The following is a 17,170-nucleotide window of genomic DNA, read 5'->3' as shown; positions in this document are numbered from 1 at the left end:
ATTTTATTTGAAGTATAACTCTGGAACAGAATGAAATATCTTCACCAAACTCGGTACACATATGTACGAGGTTAATCTTTGGTTAAATAAATAAAAAAGCGCAGATCTGCCACTTGGGGGCGCTAAAAGATGGAAAAACATAAATGGCTATAACCAGACAACCGTTGGTCTGATCGACTTAAAAATCGGTATGCAGTGTCTTCGTCCGAAGGGGCACAAGCGTCTATGAGGACATTGGTGTATCTCAAAAAACATGGCCACCATTGGCCAAACAATTTTAAGCACCTATTAAACAAGGTTAACGGAGGTCGATCGGAACAAGACTCGGTGGGCTTGTTCGACTCATGGCCCTAAAGGTCTGTAAGAATTTTGAAAGTAATCGACCACTAGTTGGCGCTAGTGGCACTAGGCGCTAAGCTTCGTTTGGAGCCCGAGTCTGCGCAGTAGAGCTTCGTTTGGAGCCCGAGTCTGCACAGTAGAGCTTCGTTACATGGAGCCGCGGACTCAAACTCCGGCAGACCCAATCAATGACACGCCCCCTTTTTATAGTATCAAATTACTAGCTAAAATCAAACTTATCACAAAAATGAACAGTTGAACATATATCAGCGTGATAACAACTACCTTAAATTACCAAAATCATATTTTGGAAAATTGTATTGGAAGTGTAATTTATTTTTTTATTTTGACTGAAGTCCCATTCGTTTACATGGAGAGGGCGGGGTTTATGACCTGTACTGCAGCCAGCCACCAGGGGCGATCAAAGAGCCCGCAGCTTCCCTTTTAAGCACGAGTGAGACACACCCGGTTTAAATCCGGAATTTTGCGTGTCCTGTGTGTGTGTAAATGTGTGTGTGTGAGAGAGGGAGAAACAGTCACACAACAGTGGCTTGTGTGCAAACACCAGCTTCATCACCGTGTCTGTCACGCGACTCTGTTCCCCTCTCGGACTTGAACTGATGGTAAAACTAAGGACATTATTTACTGTCTTTCTTTACTATAATTTTGAAAGCTGAAGCTCGCGATTATGGTAAGGGGCGTTACATTTCCGACGAGTGCTTGTCGTGTTCGGCCAATCACAATGCACTGTGCCAGTTGGCAAATCAGAGCAGACTGCACTTGTTGAAAGGAGGAGTTTTGTAGAAAACGAAGCATTTGAGAGAGGCGGGGCATAGAGGACCTACAATAATGTACAGTATTTGAAAAATAATGTGTTTTTTGAACAATAAAACGTCAACATATTCTGTTACACCAAATAATGATCTTTAAAAAAGCATCATATGACTCCTTTAAACTGCTGCATTCCGAGGGATTATGTTTGCGCATGTGTAGTATGTGACAGAAAAGCGTTCGCACAGCACATTTAAGTGCCTCCAGCCATAAAAATGTTGTTATCTCGTGCAGGACAGGTGGTACAGTTGTAGAAATCCCATATGAGAGGAGAATGAGGGAACGTGGGCATTTCCCGCTGATATTTCAGAATACTCTGGGTTTGTGCGCTTTTTTAACATCACAACTCACATAACATGTAATACTTGGATGAATACATGGATGCTTACGTTTTGACGTCGCTGTAGAATATTGTTTTGTACTGTTTTGCATGTAAACCGGGTAAACCGGTTAAAGTTATTTCAATAAACTGATTTGTTTCACTCATGAAGGGTTGCCACCTTCAGCAAGGCAAAATGCGGGACACCCATTCACGCCCCCCCCCCCCCCCCCCCAAAAGAAAAACAACAACAAAAACAAGGACACAAATAATCAGTGAGGAACTCATAGCGCAACAATAAACCATGAGAAAACATTAATATTATTATTTTAAATTTGGTTATTTATAATTATATTAAGGGAAAGGGAAGTGGTGTGTGGCCAAGTATGGTGACCCACACTCGGAATTTGTTCTCTGCATTTAACCCATTCAAGTGTACACACAATAGTGAACATACACCCGGAGCAGTGGGCAGCCAATGCTGTGGCGCCTGGGGAGCGGTTCGATGCCTTGCTCAAGGGTCTCACCTCAGTCGTGGTATTGAGGGTGGAGAGAGTGTTGGTTATTCACTCCCCCACCTACAATCCCTGCTGGACCTGAGACTCAAACCCAAGACCTTCAGGTTACAAGTCCTCTATCCATTAGGCCACGACTGCCCCATATTAATTATTAGTAGTATTTGTTCTGCAGCTGTTTTCTTTATCGGAGTGTCTATTTACACTAAGTGCAAATAGCCCATCTTGTTGGCAAAGGCGTAGATGGTAAGGCGCATGCTTTTTGACGCGAGCGACCCGAGTTCGAGCCCACCTTTTGCCAAACATTTTTTTCTCCCTTTTCAAATCTCATATCGCATCAGAAAGGCATTTATTTTCAATAAAAATGAAGGAAATAATCAAAAAGTTGAAAATAAAGTATCGGGTAGGTGTAGGGAGGGCTTTATTGTCCCAATAAGGTGGCATCCATTTAATAAATTTGAATTAAAATTATAATTTACACTCAGTATGTTATTATTGCGTACTGTTTTATAATGTACTACAATACTGAGGTGCAGATAATTGCCACTATTTGCAATAAGTAGTATAAATAGCACAAAATCTTGCTATTTTAACATAGTGTAAATAGAATCTATAGCTATTTGCACTTAGTGTAAATAGCATATCGTTAAAAAATACTGCTATTTACACTGAGTGTAAATAGCATCTATTGCTATTTGCACTTAGTGTAAATAGAACCCATTGCTATTTGCACTTGGTGTAAAAAAATATGCTATTTGCACTTGGTGTAAATAGCATCTAATTGCTATTTACACTGAGTGTAAATAGCATCTATTGCTATTTGCACTTAGTGTAAATAGCGTATATCGCTATTTACACAGTGTAAATAGCCGCTGCCTTTTTTTATTTATATTTTTAAAATTAATTTGCTTAAATTAGGACTACATTATTATGTAATTATTTGTCCCATTTTTTAAAATAATTTAGCATTTTTTTTTACTTTAAAAAAAAATACCAAATTGTTTACGACATATGATTATTTATTATGTAAATATTAATGATCAATATAAATGATAAATTAATAAATAGAGTCTAATATTAATTATAATCTATTAAGTATAACATTTTAATAATTATGTCTACCAAGCTCTGATAATGTATGGAATATTATATTAACAGACTATGCAAATTTTAATAAAACAATATGGCCTATATCTTTAGAAGCACGGATATGTCTTTCACTTTAAAGTTATTGTTCACCTTAAAATGAAAATTCTGTCATAATTTACCAAGGTTGTTCTTAACCTGCATAAAGTTATGTTCTGTTGAAGACAAAAGCAGATACTTTGAAGAATGTGGGTAACTAAACAACTGCTGGTCCTCAGTAACTTCCATAGTAGAGAAAAAATATCATTGGGCACCAGAAACTTACCCACATTCTTCAAAGTATCTTTTATGTTCAACAGAAGAAAGAAATGCTTACAGGTTTGGAACAACATGTGGGTGTGTAAACGATGACAACACTTTCATTTTTGGGTGAACTATCCCTTTAAATCATCTTGAGCAAATGTATGAAGGTAAATTGATGTCAAAGATTTGCATGCGCAGGGTAAGATTTGTGAAAGTGCACACAAGACTGTAAGCTTAAATTAAATTTGCATGCGCAAGAGATGCTTTGTAAAGGTGTAATCGCGTTTCAAGCGCAAGAAAAAATGATTTGCAGCATTTTACTGTTACTTGTAAGTGTAATTCATGTATTGTGATGTTAACTGGTGTTAACATTATTTGGTTTGGTTTTGCTTTACATTGACATTTCATAATCTTGCAAATGAGCTTCTCTAATACTTCTTAGGAAATTGATTTAATTATAATTGCTATTAGTATTATAAACGGTGCAAGATTCTTGTTTGTTGATTCAACTAAGTATTGACCTTTGTAAAATACTGGACAAAACAAATCATTTTCGCTTTAAATACGGGACAATTCTGTATTTTAAGGGACAGGTGGCAACCCTATTCACGAGCAGTTGAATCTGTTCACTGAAGTTAGTACTGTGGAATCAGATTAAGCTAAGCTATATCTTAATAATTAATAATTAATTTATGTTCTGCAGGTGTTTGTAAAGCTGAAACAGATGAGACAATGTCGGTGATGGAAGGAGATTCTGTAATTCTACATACTAATCTTTCTGAAATACTGAACGATGATACAATACTCTGGGCGTTTGGGCCTAAAGAATCGGCCATATCTCAGATAACGAGAAAGAACGACTTTACCTCTCTTTTTGTCGCCGATGATGTGAGATTTGCAGGCAGATTGCAGGTGGACCAAAAAACTGGCTCTCTCACCATCAGAAACACCAGAAACAAACACTCTGGACAATATAAACTAACAATCTCCAGAGAAAAGACCACATCCAGGATATTTAATGTGGATGTCTTTGGTGAGTATCTCAAGAGAATCGCTTTCATTTAATAAAATGATCTTGTTTCAGGTTTTATGATTTCATGCTGCAAGCATCTTACAGGGACAGTACAAAAAAATCTTTATAAATTAGTTCCTGGTCTGTTTGTTTTCCAGATGTGGTTGGCAAGACGGATGCAGTGAAGTCAGTGTCAGTCACAGAAGGGGAAGCTGTCATTCTACAGAATGATGCTACGGAATTACAGAAAGATGATCTGATAGTATGGAGGTTTGGAGATAAAGGCATCCTCCTATGTAAAATCGATGTAGAAACTAAAAAGCTCTCATTAAATGAAGCTGATGAACGATTCAGAAACAGACTACAACTAGATGAAACTGGATCTCTGACCATCACAAACGCCAGAACTGAACACACTGGACTTTATGAAGTACAGATCAGAAGCCGCGCGAGCTCACAGCAGTTCCTTGTTTCTGTCAGTGGTGAGTTTCAAATTAAAGGACTTTAGCACAAAGTATTTGGAAATAATCAATTAAGCATGAAATATAAGCTGGCTTCTATGTCTTGATAGTAACATGGCTACAGATACAAAAAAAAAAGTATTTTTAAAAAGTCACTTTACAGTAGGGCCTGGCAATATGATATCAGCAGAAAAATAAATATTACGCTGTAAAAAAATTGCTGCCTTAAAGTTATTTCAACGTACATTACATTGAACTGACTTAAAACAATTGAATGCTGCATAACTTAAATGAAGTTGAAACATTGTTAACTTATTATAATAAGTAAAAGTAACAAACGCATATGTTGGCATAAGTTAAAATGAATTAAAAAAAAAAAGGTTGCCTTGGCAACTAACCGAAATAAGTTTAGGCTGTGTAAGTACTAAGGTGTAAGAATATGTAAGAATTTAGGTTTTGGGAAAAAAAAAAAAAAAAAAATCCTGCATATCCACGTGTTTCCCGTGATATTTATATCATCTTAACAAACATTGCCTTAATCAAAAATCAGCACTGAGTAATTAAGTGATTTCTCATAAACATTCTATTGAAACATTCCAATAAACACTGCTAATTAAATATTTTAAAGCATCCATGTGAAAACAAACCTGGAAAGAGAAAGGATTTGCAGAGAAAAAAAGATCCCAGTGAATTATTCATTGAATATATTGTTAAATTGTGAGAGCAGACCACATATGCACAGTATGTTGTCTTTTTATATTGTTTCACCGGAATAAGAAGGAAAAAAGAAAATAATCAGGACTGAAAAGAGCTTACAGTTTATATTTTTCTTAGGCCACGTCACAATAAATACATTATTCTCCTGACCTCTGAAAATGAAACATGAAGGAAAAATCAGTTATATTAGTGAAAGTGACAAATATTTGTAGCACAACCTTATGAAATGATTTGTTTCAGTCTTTTTGAGTGGAATTTCCCCAAAGACAGAGTGTCTCCCATCATCTCAAATGCAGTAGATTCACTAGGAAAAAGGTGGATAATTTGCAAGCATCAGCTGCTCTCATTACACACGATATTGAATGCACACTTTTACTTTTTACTTACGTTCCCTGGCTGGAACCGGCTCGGGGCATGACTTGAGACCTGAGGCCCTCCGTAGGCCTGATATAGGAGCAGCAGCCCTCTCTGGGTTGGACTTGGGAACCGGAGCCCTTTCTGGGCTGGACTTGGGAACAGGAGCCCTGTCTGGGCTAAAATCAGGAACGGGAGCCCTCTCTGGGCTGGACTTGGGAACAGACTCTCTCAACTCCGGTCAGGGGCTAGAGCCATCTCTCGACTCTTGTCTGGGGCTGAGAGTTCAGCGTCCAGCAAGCTTGACAATGGAGCGGCCGGCAGGCTTGAATTCGGGCGGCCGGCGATCCTGGGCTGAGGACTAAGGAGGAGCTTCGGAGAACTTGGGAAGCGTGGGGGGTACTGAGGGAGCGGGCTCATTGGAACCATATGTGGAAGGTGCTGGCTTGTGGTGAGCTGGAGCGTCCACATGCTTCCGGATGGGAGGAGTATGATGACCCTCCACATCGACAAAGAACTTGGAACCATTTAAATCAAGAACGTAATTAATAAAATCTGCTACGGGTCTGCGGCAATCTTCCGGAATCGAAACAAATTATCATCTTTTAATCCCATCCGGAAGCACGCATTAATCATAGAATCGCTCCATCTCACCAGGTGTATCACACTCAGGAACTCCTCCACATACTGCTCCAAAGGCCATCCCTCCTGCTGGAAATTGAAGAGAAAGTCCTCAGCCCAGTTCATCTTGTAGGCAGGTCTGCTGTTCTGTCACGGTTGCTATTACTGTGTTGGAGTTAGGAACAAGGAGACGTGGAGTAAACTTCAAACAAACAGCCTTTAATTAACATCCAAGGGATTACTAGTAGGCGGGATCACACATAGCACAAACACGGAGAACAAGAAGACATAAGACATCGGATAAGGAAACCAGGAACAGAACACTCTCTAAATACACAACTAAATGAGGGAATAACGAGGCACACCTGGGACAAATGAAACACACTGGAGCAGGAACAGGAAGAACCAAATATAGGCACAATGAAACATGAAGGAGAAACTAGGACATGGAGAGCACATGGGGAGCAAAACAGCAACAAAACAGGTCCAAAACCCTGACAAAAAGTTATTTCAGAACTGAAATGTTACTGTGTCCATAAGGTATAAATTATATCCAAATTAAGTTGCTGCTTCGAAAGCCCAGCAGTTTATAATCTGAAATTGTGATAATTATCATGGGTGCCCAAATTTTTGCACACAACTGTACATGTCAACTGCCTGACGCCTATCAGTCCTGAATCATGAAATATGTTTTGCCCTCTAATAATTTACTGTCTCTTTTTAGCTGATTTGGGTCGGTCTTCAGCTGTCACAGTTGGAATAGTTGTTGCTGTTCTGCTGGTGGGTGGACTTTTAGCTGCTGTAGTGATTTACTATCGCCGCAAGATCTCTAAACTACAAAAACAAGAGGGTAAGTATTACAGTGGTTACAAGCCAGACAAAAACAATGAGCTTTATTATGCTACAGTACAGTTTAAATGCATAATTATAATCAATAATATGAAATACTGTGTGGAATATATTTAAATAGTATTATAATTTGTATTTTGAAAATACACAAAATACACATGATATTGGCCATCCAGTGCAGGTATCCCTATAAGGCTCAAATCAGTCTGGACCTATTCTGAATGAAAAAAACAAAACAAAAAACATTTAGATGTGTACAACTGTTTAGAACCTTTTGTTTTCATTTTATATACCTATTCCATTCCCCTGCCATGTAGGAAGTACAAAATTACAAAAACATCTTTTATTATGGTTTTATCACCATCATTGCTTCGAACTCAGTAACAAGTACACAATTATACAAAGTCTGATGGTGTACTCCTTCAGGTGTGTGTTTGAGACATTGATCTATTTGACACCTTTTAGCACCACCAACTTTTCAAAAAGATTGGGTATTAAGGGGCGTAAATTTCATCTAACAGTTGAAAGTGACATGACATTTGGCCAAGTATGGTTGGCCACATGTCACACACACCAATGCTGCGGCGCCCGGGGAGCAGCTGTGGGTTCGGTGCCTTGCTCAAGGGTCTAGAGACAATAGGCGCGTTCGACTTGAAGCAGAGCTGCGCAGAATGATCACCGTATGACATTAGGTGCGTTCGACTTCATGCAGCACTTAGCAGACCGATCGGCGGCTGACTTGAAGCAGTGCATGCCGGTTAGAAATTTAGTCCGACTTGAACCGGCGCCGACCACACGTCACTGTCACGTGTGGCATCAAAGTACCACGATAGCGTTTCGAATGCATAGGATCCGACTGCTTTCGTATTGCTCTTGTGGTACTTTGATCTCATGCGGAGATCATTCTGCGCAGCTCTGCTTCAAGTCGAACACACCTATTCGCTGCGGGCTTCATTGCACAGAATATGCTCTGTGAGACACATGCACATTGCTTGACAATGCTTCCACTTGCTCTTATTTTAGTTTTTTACTTTAGATATACTTTAATTTCTAACGTTTGGAATGCAGTATGTATTAGATGCACGAAACTCTTGTACTGACAGACTTTTACGTGCTCTTTGTGTTTGTTTGTCCTGAAGCTCGATCGCGGCTGCGGTTAAATGCACTTGCATCTACTTTTATGATACGAAATTGATGTAGAGACAGTCAGTTATGTTTTCAGAACTGGACAAAACACCTGATATGTGGAAATAGATCTGTGCATCGGTGTGAATGCAGTCTATTAAAGCTGCCAGTGTCTATGATCTCATCAGTAATAATCAAATGGCAATAATGCTGATTAAAAAAATAAAAATTATGATTATCAGTAAACTTTCGTTACTTAAAGCACTCCCAGATACTGAAAATGCTTTTTGTTTATCACTTGTAATTGTCTTTTCACCCTTTATTACTTTATATTTGCTTCTATGTTTTGAAGCTATATTTACTTTTAATTCTAACAATTATTAATTAATTGTATATTAATTAATAAAATTATTTTAAAAAGTAGCCTGATTATATAATTTAATAAAAATGCATAAAAGTAAATTTTATATAATTGTGATTTTGTTACGGAAGGATGCCCAGACACAGAGATGTTAGTTATCAGATTTATTAAACACACACAGCAGATGAGCAGGATGGAGTAGGTGAGTAATCAGGACAAAGATACTTCGGTTGCTGGATGAGGTTGGTGAAGTTAAGATCTGTCTTACAGGTGAGGTGAGCACTCCAGTGCCTGGTTCCGGGAGGCAGAGATCAAGGAGACGAAGGAGGACGAAGACGAGGAGAACACTCTGGAGGAAACACAAGAGGTAAGTACAGGGGATAACGTAATCAGGATATCGGAATATTTTGAATATTCACTTGTATCAGGTAGGAGTCCACAAGGTTGAGACCGGACACTGGAGTGAGGTGCTGTGAGTGCTTAAGTAGTGGCAGGGTGAATGAGCAACAGGTGTGGGTGATCAGTATTCTGGTGATGAGGTGCGCTGGGATTGGCTAGGGTGTGAATCAGGCTGTTCTGTGTCAGTACACCCCCCCCCCCCCTCTCTCCTGAGGGCCGGGGACCCCGACGTCGTGGTGGTCGACCTCGTCCTCCGGGTGCAGGGCGTCCAGGATGTGTGGCATGGAAAGTTTCTAGGAGGTTGGGATCAAGGAAGTCATTCCTGTGCACCCAAGAGCGTTCTTCTGGGCCATACCCTTCCCAGTCCACCAGGTACTCTAGATTACCACCACGGCGTCGGGAGTCCAAGATCTCCTTGACCTTGTAGGCCATTCCGTCATCCAGGATCAACGGAAGGGGGGGTTCCTCCGCCTGATTGGGATCTGTGGAGACATGAACAGAGGGATAGTGAGGCTTTAGGAATGACACATGGAACGTGGGATGAATTCTGTAGTGAGACGGTAAATCTAGTTGGTAGGTGACGGGATTGATCTGCTTCTTGATGGTAAAGGGGCCAATGTATCTGGGACTGAGCTTTCTGCAGGGTGTGCGCATCCGGATGTCTCTTGTCGATAACCAGACCTTTTGACCCGGTTGATAGGAGGGAGCAGTGGATCGTCTAAGGTCGGCTGTTATCCTGCAGTGGCGTATAGCTCTCTGCAGCTGGTGGTGAGCTGTGTCCCAGACCCTCTCGCTCTCTCTGAACCAGTGATCAACAGATGGTACATCAGATGGATCGCCAGACCATGGGAAGAGTGGGGGCTGGTAACAGAGTACGCACTGGAAAGGGGTGAGTCCAGTAGATGGCTGACGAAGGGAGTTCTGAGCGTACTCGGCCCAGCCCAGGAACTGGTTCCAAGAGTTCTGGTGGCCGTGACAGAAGGTTTGTAAGAAGTGACCAATCTCCTGGATCTTTCTCTCTGTCTGCCCGTTCGTTTGTGGGTGGTATCCAGAGGAGAGACTGACTGACACACCTAGGAGGGAGAAGAATGCTTTCCATACCCGGGATATGAATTGAGGTCCACGGTCCGATACGATATCCTCTGGGATTCCATAATATCGGAACACGTGGTTAAATAGGAGCTCAGCTGTCTCCATAGCCGTGGGAAGTCCTTTGAGAGGAAGGAGACGACAGGACTTTGAGAATCGGTCTACTGTCACCAGTGTACATGCATTACCGTCGGAGGGTGGAAGATCGGTGAAGAAATCCACTCCTAGGTGTGACCAGGGGCGATTCGGAACGGGCAGCGGGTGGAGCTTGCCAGATGGTAGATGGCGAGTGCTCTTGGAGATGGCGCAGTCCGAACATCCTTGAACGAACCTTCGTACATCCCGGGCCATGTTGGGCCACCAGAAGCGGTCTTTTAGCAACGAGAGGGTTGTATTGGCCCCTGGGTGGCCAGTGCCCAAGGAAGTGTGAGCTGAGTGAATGAGGGGAGTGCGTTGAGTTCTGGTGACATACTGATGTCCTGGAGGGCAGCCCGGCGGATCGTTGTCGGAGACGTTGGAGGAGGGTACAGAATTGGATGACCAGTCGATGGGACTCACAGTCAACTTCGGAGGTAAGATGGGTTCTGGTTGGTCGTTGGTGTCTTCTGGAGCGTGGAGACGGGAAAAACGCTTTGACGTTCTTGGAGCCTGGTCGATATGAGATGGAGAAATTAAAGCAGGTAAAAAACAGAGCCCATCTGGCTTGGCGTGGATTGAGTCTCTTGGCCTCTGGAAGGTATTCTAGGTTTTTATGGTCGGTAAGAACTGTAAAGGGATGTTGGGCACCCTCCAACCAGTGTCTCCATTCTTCCAGGGCGAGTTTTATTGCGAGGAGTTCTCTATTGCCAATGTTGTAGTTTTTCTCCGCCGGGCTGAGTTTACGGGAGAAGAAGGCGCATGGATGGAGTCGGGCTGGATTCCCCTGCTGCTGAGATAAGACAGCTCCTACTCCGGTAGTAGAGGCATTGACCTCAACGATGAAGGGCTTGTTGGGGTCAGGATGAACGAGGAGTGGAGCACTGATAAAGGCGTCTTTGAGCTTGTGGAAGGCCTCAGTGGCGGATGATGTCCAGGACAGTGATTTGGGCTTGTTTTTCAGGAGATTTGTAAGTGGGCTGGTGATGGTACTATAACCACGAATAAATCTCCTGTAAAAGTTGGAAAAGCCGAGGAAGCGTTGGAGTTCCTTAATCGTGGTAGGTAGAGGCCAGTTCTTGATGGCTGCGACCTTCCCCTCGTCCATCTGGATACCACTTTGGTCGATGTTATAACCAAGGAACTGCACTGAGGGTAGATGGAATGAGCACTTTTCGGCCTTGAGGAAGAGATTGTATTCCCTCAGGCATTGAAAGACCTCCGCAACGTGGTGGCGATGTTCGGCCATGCTCCGGGAGTAAATGAGGATGTCATCGATATAGACGAGTACGAACTTGTGGAGAAACTCCCGGAGTACCTCGTGCATAAACTCCTGGAATACGGAGGGGGTGCTGGCGAGGCCATACGGCATCACGCAGTACTCATAGTGGCCAGTAGGTGTCACGAAGGCGGTCTTCCACTCGTCCCTCTCACATATCTGGATGAGGTTATATGCGCTGCGGAGGTCTAACTTGGTGAACACTCGGGCTCCACGGAGATGTTCTAATGCCGCTGGGACGAGGGGAAGTGGATAACGAAACTTCACTGTCATTTTATTTAATGCCCGGTAATCAATACAAGGCCGCAAACCACTGTCCTTCTTGGCCACAAAGAAAAAAACTCGAAGCAGCAGGGGACGTCGAAGAGCGGATGTAGCCTTGTTGGAGAGCCTCTTCGATATACTCCTCCATGGCCTTCTGTTCAAGGATGGAAAGTGGGTATATTTTCCCACGGGTCACTGACTCACCCGGAAGCAGATCAATAGCGCAGTCCCATGGCCGGTGTGGAGGCAGTTTGGAAGCTCTCTTAGGGCAGAATACGTCGCTGAAGGGGGCGTAACGGGAGGGTATGTCGACAGACTGTTTTGCAATGGGACTTTTGATGGACGTGGAACATACTTGGAGTTGTTTGGGGACATGATTGAGAGGATGAGGTCTGTGCGGGAAACAGTCTGGAAAACAACTGTCGCCCCACTTCAGGATTACTCCAGATGTCCAGGAAAGGATGGGATTATGCTGAACCAACCACGGGCGCCCTAAAATGATGTCCGCAGTCGAGTCCTCCAGAACCAAAAGATGGATAGTCTCCTCATGCAAATGGCCAACCCGGAGTTGAAGCGGTCCAACACTTAGACGTACGTTCTTACGGCTGAAAGGTCTTCCAGTTATGGAAGGATTACTTGATATAGGGTTTTGATAGTCGTGGTTGGGAGGTTGAATTGACGACTGAGGTTACCAGAGATGAAGTTCCCTGACGAGCCGGAGTAGAATAGGGCAACGACTGGAAAAGACACATCAGATGCCGTAATTAACGCATTGGTGGTGAGTGGGTGAATATTGGTGGGAGATGGTCTTAGGGAACTCACCAAATGTCGAGGAGCACAGACTGGGCAGGTAGAAATCACATGTCCAGAAGCCCCACAGCAGAGGCACAATCCTTGTTTGAGGCGCTTCTGTCTTTCACTTAGTGAAAGCCTGGTGGTTTCTATTTGCATGGGTTCGGAGAATGGTTCTGGAGGACTGACATTCTCTGGTCGACGGAGGAGAGGATAGAATTTTTTTTGACCTTTTTGGTCTTCCATACAGGAGTACATACGGCTGGCCACTCGGATAGAAAGTCAAATGAATTGCTCGAGCACGATGCTATCATCATATGTGGCGAGATGCATCTGCAGGTTGGGCTCCAGTCCTTGTCGAAATGTCGTCAAGATTGAGCGTTCATTCCATCCACTGGCGGCGGCTAGTGTTCTAAATTTCAAGGTGTAGTCGTTAACAGACATAGAACCTTGTTGAAGGCGATAAAGTTGCTCACCTACGGAGAAGTCTCCTGCGGGAATTCCGAATACTTCCCGGAAATGGGTGACAAAGTTGTTGAGGGATTGAGTGACACTGCCAGCCTGAGCCCAGATGGTTTCGGCCCATTGGAGAGCTTGCCCAGTTAAGAGGGAAATTAATGCAATTTTAGCTCTTTCAGTAGGATATAACTGCGGCTGCATCTCCAACGCCAGTGAGCATTGTAGCAAAAATCCATTGCATTCCGCTGCCAGACCAGAGTAGGGCACCGGTTTGGCCATGGGACTGGCAATCACAGGTGAGGGTGATGAAGAAGGAACGGTACTGGTGGTGACGGAAGTGGTAGCGGTTGCTGTGGTGGTGGCGGAATTTGTAGCAGTTGTAGTGGTGGTGGAAGTAAGAATCCGTTGAAGATTGTCCACGATCTCTTGGAACGGATCGGGATCGCTCATACTGCTGGTGAACCTCTTCATAACAGTCCGGTCTTCTGTTACGGAAGGATGCCCAGACATGGAGATGTTAGTTATCAGATTTATTAAACACACACAGCAGATGAGCAGGATGGAGTAGGTGAGTAATCAGGACAAAGATACTTCGGTTGCTGGATGAGGTTGGTGAAGTTAAGATCTGTCTTACTGGGGAGGTGAGCACTCCAGTGCCTGGTTCCGGGAGGCAGAGATCAAGGAGACGAAGGAGGACGAAGACAGGAGGTAAGTACAGGGGATAACTCAATCAGGATATCGTTTGGAATATTCACTTGTATCAGGTAGGAGTCCACAAGGTTTCTTCGAGAATGGACACTGGAGTGAGGTGCTGTGAGTGCTTAAGTAGTGGCAGGGTGAATGAGCAACAGGTGTGGGTGATCAGTATTCTGGTGATGAGGTGCGCTAGGATTGGCTAGGGTGTGAATCAGGCTGTTCTGTGTCAGATGCATTGTGATGCATCGTGATATCGAATTGAATCGAATCGTTGACATGATAATCGTAATCGAATTGAATCGTGAAACCAGTGCCGATTCACACCCCTAGTTTGCAGTACATGTATGGTGCATATATTTTTTCCGCACCCATGTTAATGGATTAGACCAGGGCTATTCAGTTAGCTTCATTTGAGGGCCACATTATCAAACAGAAAATTTGAAGGGGGCCATCTCCGTCCCGATCTCTTTCTGGGGGACCTATAAAATTAGACATTAAATTGAAATCCAAAAGCATCATTAAAAAGTTAAAAGTTAAAAAGTTAACATTATTGCTGTCTGTCAGTCGATTAAAAACTAATTAATCACACATTTTTCTGTAATGAATCATGATTAATCGCATATTTATATTGTCATAATTTCACATTGAACCTCCAAATTAATGTAGAAACAGCAAAGATAGTATATTTTAAAATATGGTTTTAATGGAATCTATTTACTAAGCCTATTATTAATAAAGTATTGATAGCAATACTGCTACTGTGTCTCTATTAAATGCATTTTCCCTCAATTTTCCCTATTTATTATAGCCATTCAACATTTACAGTATAATTGAAAGCCATTATTTTTAACATTTAATAGGCTCTGTAATATTAAGTGATTTCAAAACAATCTTCACATAAATTGTATATGCATAAACTATACAGATTAATCTTTATTCAATCTACAAAAAAGTTAATCAGCGACTAGAGCAGTGAGTGAGTTCTCTTTTTATTTTGTTCTTTGATTTACATCAATGACAGACTTCAGCAGGTTTCACTTTAAAATCAACGCTGTCTCTTTAAAACCTGATGCACATGATGTGGATCTGACACATAGGCTATGCTACCCTATTTTCTCCAAACTCTTCAGGGTCATTTAAGACTTTATAACTCATTTAAAATTATGTTTACAAGGTAACTCGCCAAAACCGCATATTTTGACATAATTGTGTGTGTTTTCGTCCGTTGAAGCGCTACTGGTACGCTGTCTAAAGCGGCTCAGTATATGTGCACAGCCGAACGAGCAACCTTTTAAACTATAGCCTAATTCACTGCACCGTTTAGACGGCGAAACCCCAGGTACATGTCGCCACATTCTCGGGTTATGAAGAATAAAGAAGGGAAAAGTTAATCTTCCGAAATGAAGCAGTAATATCTTCTCGGGTAAAAGTTATTAGAACCGTGTCTAGGGACAAGCTGGCCATCACACTACATTGGAATTGCCTAAGATTAATGAATGTTTAGAATAATTTTTCATTGGGAGTTTGTTAACTAATGAATTAACTAATGTTAACTAATTAAGCCCTAATGTAAAATGTGACCGAACAACAAAGAATCAAAACACTTTCAAACTATTTCTAGGGCATGTTGTAGTCCAGATTAAAATGTGAAAAAGTTTGAAAATAAATAGCCTATTAAGTCTAAATATTTAAGTATTTGGCGCTGTAATGAACACTACTGCGAATGTAAAAATCTGAATAACTGTTTAAATAATTTAAATATGTTTCAGGTAGTGCAGCTGCTTTGTTTATGGGTTGAGTTGAGTTTATTTGACACAAAAAAGTAGTAATTCACTGTTACAACCTTCATTGTCAAGGATAACACAATAAAGTTACAGTAACTTATTTCTATTGTGGTCCTTGCTATAAAAAGAGAGAAGAAAATCCTAGTCAAAACATCTGCTCACTCCCATAACATAAACAGATCAACAATAAACAGACATCCTATCTAAAAACAGTCTCTTCAGCCTTATTCTGAAACCCTCAAAATTTGTTAATACCTTAAGTGAAGTGAAGTGACATCCTGCCAAGTATGGTGGTGACCCATACTCGGAATTCGTGCTCTGCATTTAATCCATCCAAAGTGCACACACACAGCAGTGAACACACACACACACACCGTGAACACACACCCGGAGCAGTGGGCAGCCATTTATGCTGCGGCGCCCAGGGAGCAGTTGGGGGTTCGGTGCCTTGCTCAAGGGCACCTCAGTCGTGGTATTGAGGGTGGAGAGAGCGCTGGACATTCACTCCCCCCACCTACAATTCCTGCCGGCCGGGGACACGAACCCGCAACCTTTGGGTTACAAGTCCGACTCTCTAACCATTAGGCCACGACGATCGGCGAACAGTATCCAAAGGGGCAAGGCAGAGAGATAATCCAGAGACAAAGGCAGGGTCAGACACGGCAAGGTAAACGGGCTAGACAAGACTATGACTATGGCTCAGTAATGTTGCTATCGCTAGGAGAGTGATAAATGCTAATAATTACAGGAAATAAACAGAAACACAGAAAGGCACAGTAAAGCAGCTAGCGCTAGGAGAGCACTAAATGCAGATCAATACTCGGCCCCGACCTAGAGCAAGTCCCAGGCTTAAATAGAGAGTGATGGTGATTGAGAAATGGTGATCAGGTGTGGGCGTGATAATTGAAAACAGCTGTGCATGTGACTTCAGTGCAATGGATGGTGGTGAACGGATGACCTCTAGTGGTGGTTAACCGGGAGGGCATGGACCAGATTCGTGACACATCCAGAGCATCTCTCACATGCTCCGCCATGCGCTTCTCATCCGTGCTTGTTTACATCAGAGTGCACACTTGTCTTTGATGCAGCAGCTTACAGCTTTTTTTTCTGCACTTTAGTGTATTGCGGTCAAAACTGTTTATATTTATTTCTGTCTTTTTAGCAAGGTTTTTACAGCACAGTGGTCAACTACTGTTGTTTTTATTGTGCTTTATAAATAAATTTTGATTGATTTAACTGATTCTGCATTGTGACCAGTTGATGGGAAAAGTATACTTAAAATACATTCAAAATTCTGAATAATCTGTAATAAATAATTATTCTCTGTATTTTTAAGTGCCCACGATAACAATATTGTGCATATTCATTATTGTGATATAT

General features: G+C 42.1%; 1 protein-coding gene across 1 annotated transcript in view; it reads left to right on the top strand.

The window, feature by feature from the left end:
• The window catches only part of LOC306879348 (uncharacterized protein), a 29,880-nt gene that overhangs the window by 3,240 nt on the left and 9,470 nt on the right, over window positions 1–17,170 (top strand). The window contains exons 2-4 of the mRNA XM_079432201.1: window positions 4,097–4,426; window positions 4,564–4,887; window positions 7,283–7,408. Coding sequence (XP_079288327.1) covers window positions 4,097–4,426; window positions 4,564–4,887; window positions 7,283–7,408 — 780 coding nt within the window. The remainder of the gene's footprint in view (window positions 1–4,096; window positions 4,427–4,563; window positions 4,888–7,282; window positions 7,409–17,170) is intronic.

This window comes from Barbus barbus (assembly GCF_936440315.1).
Source record: "Barbus barbus genome assembly, chromosome: 13".
Taxonomy (NCBI): Eukaryota; Metazoa; Chordata; class Actinopteri; order Cypriniformes; family Cyprinidae; genus Barbus; species Barbus barbus.
Note: the sequence above shows the minus strand (reverse complement) of the source record. Positions and strands in the feature narration are given on the sequence as shown.